This window comes from Nanorana parkeri, unplaced genomic scaffold, assembly GCF_000935625.1.
Source record: "Nanorana parkeri isolate BGI_ZX_2015 unplaced genomic scaffold, ASM93562v1 scaffold190, whole genome shotgun sequence".
Classification (NCBI taxonomy): Eukaryota; Metazoa; Chordata; class Amphibia; order Anura; family Dicroglossidae; genus Nanorana; species Nanorana parkeri.
The window spans coordinates 1,416,389-1,423,641 of NW_017306458.1; the positions used below are offsets into that span (position 1 = coordinate 1,416,389).

The following is a 7,253-nucleotide window of genomic DNA, read 5'->3' on the forward strand; positions in this document are numbered from 1 at the left end:
GGCAAATCTCTTCCACACTGTCACATATCCTGGTGGGAGATTTGCGATAGTGGTAGATAGATATTTTAGATATCCAAGCCACTACATTGGCCGTGGTCAGTGTTTATGTACCCCCACCTTTCCAGGTTCAGATTCTCTATGTAGTCTTAGAAAAGCTTGCACACTTCCTTCCTCTGCCGATTTTAATTGCTGGAGATTTTAACAATGTCCTCGTTCCCTCCATGGATTCCTCTAACTCGGCCAGACCGCCTGGTATTGAATTGCTGTCCTGGGCGGAGACAGCCGGGTTGGAGGAGGTATGGAGGTGGAAACACCCTGGGGTTAAGGCGTACTCCCATATCTCACATACCCATGGTTCATCAGCCCGGATAGATATGGCGTTTGGCAACCAGCCTATGCTGGGCATGATCTCCAGCGCATCCTACCTTCCTGGTAGACTGTCGGATCATGTTCCACTTTCCATAACTTTTTCAGTGCCGGGGGGGAGGAGGTCAGGGTGCTGGAGATTGTCTCCGGAGTGGTTGGGAGAGGCGAGAGTGGAGGAGAAGGTAACTCCAGCCATACATACTTATTGGCACTACAATGCTGGCACAGCTCCGGCCCGGATAGTCTGGGATGCCTTCAAGGCCCATGCCAGAGGAGAATATATTTCTAGCATTAAGGCTGTTCGTCGGGAGCACTGTGCTGCCCTACACATATTACAGGATGAAGAAGCGGCTCTGGCGGCGGCCTACGCGGACTCACCGGGGAGTCCGCGCTGGCTGCCCTTAAGCAAGCCAGGCACTCTATTAATCTTCATCACGTGGAGCTGACTCAGTGTTCCTTGAGGCAGTCAAGGGAAATCTTGTTTGAGCGAGGGGACAAAAATGGCAAGCTCCTAGCACTGTTGGTGGCGGAACAGAGGTCGCAAACTAACATACCGGCCATCCTGGCGGACAGTGGGGAAAGGGTCCGTCAGCCCTCATTTTGCAGGAATTCCTTGCTTACTACCTAAATCTGTACCGCAGGATCCCGGAGTATGACTTGGGTTCACTCCTTGACCTACTGGGTGTTCTTAGTCTGCCACAATTGGACCGGGAGGATAGAGAATATTTGGAGAAGCATCCTACAGTAATGGAGATACAGCTGGCAATAGCCTCCTTCCCTAACGACAAGTCCCCTGGGCTGGATGGCTTTCCTGCGGAGTGGTACAAGAAATATGTGGACTCTGTTGCCCCCCGGCTCAGGGACACTTACCTAGCTTGCCTGGAGGAGGGAGTTTTACCTGACTCTTTTAAGGAAGCGCATGTTGTTCTATTGCCTAAACCGGGCAAGGACTTACTCCTTTGCTCCTCATACAGACCTATTGCCCTCTTAAACATGGATCTCAAGATATTAACTAAAGTGCTGGCAACACGCCTCTCGAAAGTAATTGGGTCCTTGGTCAACATTGACCAAACGGGATTTATACCTGGCAAGTCTACAGATACCAATCTGCGCAGGCTGTTCACCAACCTTCAGCTGTCACATGATAATATGGGTTCCAGGGCCTTGGGCTCGCTGGACGTGGCCAAGGCCTTCGACTCGGTTGACTGGGGATACATGTGGGAGGTGCTCAGATTGATGGGATTTGGCCCTCAGTTCCGCAGATGGGTTAGCATACTATATGAAGCCCCTAGAGCTAACATTAAGATAGGACCTCTTTTATCTAAGGCCTTTGTCATTGAAAGGGGTACCCGACAGGGATGCCCCTTGTCTCCGAGTCTATTTGCGCTGGTGATGGAGCCACTGGCGATTGCCCTCCGCTCCTCAGAGGAAATCTCTGGACTCAAAATAGGGGGTATAGAGGAACGTTTGGCGTTATATGCAGACACCTTATCCTATTTCTAGCAGATGCTGGTCCCTCCTCGCGGGCGGCGCTGAATATCTTAGATACGTTTGCGGGCTTCTACGGATTGAGGGTTAACTGGTCCAAGTCCCATATAATGCCTTTGGATCCACAGACTCAAGTTGCGGCAGATGCCACTGTCCCTCTCCTGTCGGTGGATACTATAACTTACCTGGGAGTCCAAGTGACTAAGTCGGTGAGGGACTATTACCCCCTTAATCTTCTCCCCTTACTTGCAAAACTTAAGACGGGGTTAGACTCCTGGAGACACCTTCCCCTGTCACTAGTGGGTAAGGTAAATCTGATAAAAATGAAAATACTGCCTCTGTTCTTATACCTGCTTCGGAACTCCCCGGTCTGGGTACCTCAATTCTTCTTCCATAAAATGAATTCCCTTATAAGCACGTTCCTATGGAATTACAAAGTCCCTAGGATCAAATTCGCTACCCTACAGGAACCGTGGTTTAGAGGGGGTCTGGCGGTCCCAGATTTAAAAAAAATATTATCTGGCAGGTCAAATGGTGGTTCTACATAGGTGGCTTAAGAGTGACTCTGGAGACGCTGCGGTGGTGGTGGAGGCAGCCTCTTTGGGGTCATACGAGGCTCTGAGTGGGCTGCCCTTTCGGGGTCTTAAGGCGCCATATCACAGTACTGAATCTATGAGAGCCACGATTATGGCCTGGACCTCCACCGGCAAACACCTGGGCTCGACCCACCAGGATTGGTCCCCCCACACCCCCCTGTGGAAGAATCCTCTGCTCCCACACTTTCTGAACATCCCTGATTTTCATGTATGGCCTAGTAAAGGTATTAGAACCTTGGGAGACATTGTGTTAAATAACGAAATCATGACATTTGAGCAATTGAAGGTTAAATTCCGCATCCCTAACACTTTCCTGTTCCGCTACCTGCAGGTGCGTCATGCATTCCAGGGCCAGTTTGGGGGCCCGACATGTATAGTACAACAGTCCAAACTTGAGAACATGCTTAGAAGAGATCCGCTACACAAGCCGCTTTCCGAAGTATATAGGCTTATGTTCCTATCTTCATCGGTACATGCGCTTAGGTGTAAAGCCCCATGGTTGGTGGATGTCCCTGAGCTGGTGGAGGAGGAGTGGGAGGATGTTTGGGACTATCCGTTTGGCCACCTGATTTCTGCCAGAGACAAGCTCATCCAATTTAAAATACTACACCGGGCTTATTATACCCCGGCGAGACTGGCCCGCATATATGGGGGGGGGGTTTGAATGCTGGAGATGCTCTGACCCGTTGGCGGATCTTGTTCACATATTGTGCGCCTGCGCCCGGGTCAGACCATTTTGGGAGGCAGTGGCGAATATCGTGTCCGAATATTCTGAGGTCACGTTCGTACCTAGTATACGGACATGTGTTTTGGGACTAACTGAGCCCCTTGCCCCTACTGTCGCAACCCAGACATTTATTGGAATTCTGCTATTTTGTGCTTGGAAGGTGATCATACTGAGATGGAGACAGAGTGCACCGCAGAGTGTCTCTGACTGGAAGGGCCTAGTCAACGCATATTCTACCCTATATAAGGCAACGTATCAGAGGAGGGGATGCCCCCAGAAATTCTCCAGGGTCTGGGGAGGATGGCTGGAGTCGGTGGATACAACGAGTTAAGAAAATTGTATTGTATTACATTGTATTTTATGTAAATCCTCTATCGGCTTCAGATCACTCCCACATTGAGCTGGCAATGGGAATCTGAAGTAGTATTATAACTATGTGCACAGCTACTGTTTTTTCCAGCCTATTAGACTATGTATTCCTGTGTGAGATGTGGACGCTTCGCATGGGATGGCGGGTGCTGGGAGGACACACAATGTTTAGGGTGGGGGAGGGAGCACTGGGACGTGAGGGGTCCCTATGCTGGGGGTGGGAATGTTATATATGTTTTCTGTTTTTGGTTGTATGTGTTGTACCGAAATGTGTGCCTCCACGGATGTGTAGGCACGGTACCATGTTTTGTATCAAAATCCCAATAAAAAGAATTTACAAAAAAAAAAAAAAGTTACAATCCTCCCTCCTGCCCCATGCTGCTTTAAGGCCTTACGTTAAATGATGCCTCTTGATTCGATCATCTTCTTCTTTACAGTAGTTTTCAGGAGTCCCTTCAGCGCTGGCGCCGCTCTCTGATCCAGCGCAGATTCCTGTCTGTCCGACGTACACGCTCACGTATGTATGCATTAACCTCCACTGTGTCTCTCCCCTGACTACTTTACAACACACACAGGGACAATGAGGAATATAAGTAGCCACCCTCCAGAAGGAAGGGCAGTGATTTGAGGATCTACAGCCGAGTGATACACAAATAAGATACATTTTTGTTAATAGTTCAGGTACTTGAATGTATTTTTAAGATTTAACTCCTGAGTGTATTGTCACTTTAATAGCTTATTACAGTAAATTGCCAGAAATTGCATTTGTAACATCTGCTACTGTAATTACATTTCTTTCCACAGTCTTCAGCAAGAAAAATAACCCAAAGGAACTAATGTCTGACAATGGACCACACTTTGTTTCATCTGAGTTTGAATCCTTCCTGTGAAAGAAAGAAATATTGTGCATAGGAAATCCTTAGTTTATTACCCCCCAGCAAATGAAGCAATTGACAAATGTAACAGACTGCAAATCTTCCAGGGAAATGCCTATAGAAGGACTAGACATGCAACTACACAAGCATCACCAGCAGAACTACTACATGCAGAGGTGTATTTTGTTTTTTGTTTTTTTTTTGTTGCTCTTTTTTTTTAACCATAGTTTTTTATTAGGTTTTTACAAAATACAGGTAATGGTAACAGTCTTGTGAGAATCAAGTAATGTAATACGGTAAAAAGTCACTACTCAGAATAAAGTTGCTTCTGTTACAAAGATTATTACGTAAGATACACAGTTAAGTATGAGTATATTGCTATACAATTTGTGTGTTAGATGAACTGGTTTGAATGATGCAGGTGCTCGTCGTGTCTCTGAATACTGGGGGGCAAGGGGGAGAATACAGCATAACTAAAGGGGGAGAGGATAACACAGGACAGATTAAAGTGAAACAGAGCTTGGCACAACAAATTGCATCACTTCATAGAGGGAGCATTCGTTGCCTTGGGAAACCGTAAGGCCACCTTAGAGGCATCCGGGCTGAAAAAAACATAGATGTGTACGGGGTGGAGAATAACAAAAGGTAGGCACTTGAGTAAACAGGAAGATACTTCCCAGGACTGTTTGCAATTAGTAATTCCTTTACCCCAGTCCTAAGGTGCAACAACTGTTAGTGAGTCAGCAAATCGCAGTCTGCTAAGAATTTCCTCTCCTTACAATGAGCTCTGGCGACAAGGTGTTCAAAATGCAAGTGAGTGTTGAGTATTTCAATCATCATGGGTAGAGTCGGAACGGACAAGTCTTTCCATAGTCTAGCTATGGCAAGTCTAGCTGCTATAGTGTGTCACAACCACTCTCAGGGGTAGTGGCCAGTGTGTATTTTGGTTTTGTGCTGCCCTGGGCAAGCCTAAACTCGTGCACTCCCCAATCTAGATTTGATCTATGTGATCCAGTGCGTTCGGGGCACGAAGCGCGCTGGAACACACTGGATATGGTGTGAATGGGCCCTTACAAATGAAAAGGGAACTTCACTTCTCTTCTAGTTTTCTTTGTTCCATCCTTTCTAAACCAGCCCAATGTTTATTAGACAATATTTGCACATGTGTGAAAATCACTTTCCTGTTTGTTTAATACATTTTTTTCTATTAGTACATTTCCATTAGTTTTTTTTATTTCAAGCCTATGCAGCAGGAAATAGTTTATGTTAGCCTAAACCCGTGGTTCTCAACCTTTCTAGGGACGGAACCCCTTGGTAACATTTGCCAAGTTGTGGTGACCCCCAACGGTAAAATGTAGGGATGACGCGGCTGCTGCAGCGACATCTGGCGGCGTGGTGGGAGAACTGGCACTGCTGCGCTAGGAGAGGGCTGAGGAGGACTCTCACCTAGCACAGCAGAAATCACACAGCGACCCACACGTTGAGAGCCACTGCTATAGGCAAAGACAGGACTAGGCTCTGCAGCTGGAACTAGAAGAATTGGATTTAAAGTGTGTGGCTATATAACGTATGAGGTACATACTCCGCAGTACTGTCACTGACAGAGCAGCCCATAGAGTTCAGTGTAAACCGTGAGAGTTACTCCTGATAAGATATACTTAATTCCTCTTCTCCAGTCTGTACTCCTCCCTCCACACTCTACTATGCTGGAGGACTTTGCGGTGTGTCACAGTCATGTGACCAGGTCCTGGGGTGGACGGGGCCAGCTGTGCTATGTGTACACCATACGCCGTCAGAATAAAAAAAAACACCATAGGAATGCATAGCTAGATTCCTATTGGCTATTGCAAAGTGAAATAGCCAATAGGAATCTAGCTATGCATTCCTATGGTGTTTTTTTTTTTTCTGACTGATGGCAGCCGGCGGCCCTGATGTCAGAAAAAAAACAGAGCAGCGAAAGGTTTACTCAAGCACAGTAAACCTTTACGGGAGAAAGTGTTTCTCTCCCTGGCGGCCTGGAGACGCTAGGCGACCCCTGGCAAATCGTCATTCGACCCCCGACGGGGTCGCGACCCATAGGTTGAGAACGGCTGGCCTAAACACAAAATGAAAACCACATTACAATCATGACTTACAGTAATTGGCATACCCAAGTTTCTCACTATCTCCCATGTGTATCCTATGGTAGCATTGCTACCACTGAAGAATAGTCAATATGGACTCCCACCATTGTAAGACTGGACATACCCCCACTGATTAAATAAATAATATTACTTGTCACAATAATACTATAGGCAGAGGAGCAGTATGCACAGGTTGGTACACGACCTCCCTCCGGTCCCCTCTCCGCTGTCAGAATGCAGAACTGATATATATTACAGCACTTCCACATTCTTGTGTCACTCTCCAGCTTCAGACGCTGGAGAGAAGCTGATGAATCAGATCTCTGCTTCATCAGCTTATTCAGGGGGGTCCTAGGCGACATTAGGGGACCTGTGACATATTTTGCTATCACATAATGGGGTTTTCTTAGCCCCCTATGTGATAGCAATAAAGTTAAGTGAAAAAAAAATAGGAAAAAAAAATGTAAGTTTCCCCCACAAAAATGTAAAGTTACAAGTAGGAATGTCCCGATGCCACTTTTTCAGGCCCAAGTACAAGTACATCCCCTCATGTACTTGCCGATACCAATTACCGATACTTTTTCTTAAAGGGACAGGTGACTTTAAATGATCCATAGTACAACTACATGTTATGTACTATGGATCATGGTTTAACCTATTCATGTTAGCAGTGGAGAATTGTAACTCTATTGCTGGAGTGTAGTGGAGG

The 7,253-nt window shown here is 46.6% G+C and overlaps 1 protein-coding gene across 1 annotated transcript in view; it reads left to right on the forward strand.

Annotated features, from left to right (window-relative positions):
* The first annotated feature begins 2,385 nt into the window (after positions 1–2,385).
* The window catches only part of VAT1 (vesicle amine transport 1), a 62,603-nt gene continuing 57,735 nt past the window's right edge, over positions 2,386–7,253 (forward strand). Inside the window, exons 1-2 of the mRNA XM_018555262.1 lie at positions 2,386–2,781; positions 6,098–6,212. Coding sequence (XP_018410764.1) covers positions 2,386–2,781; positions 6,098–6,212 — 511 coding nt within the window. The remainder of the gene's footprint in view (positions 2,782–6,097; positions 6,213–7,253) is intronic.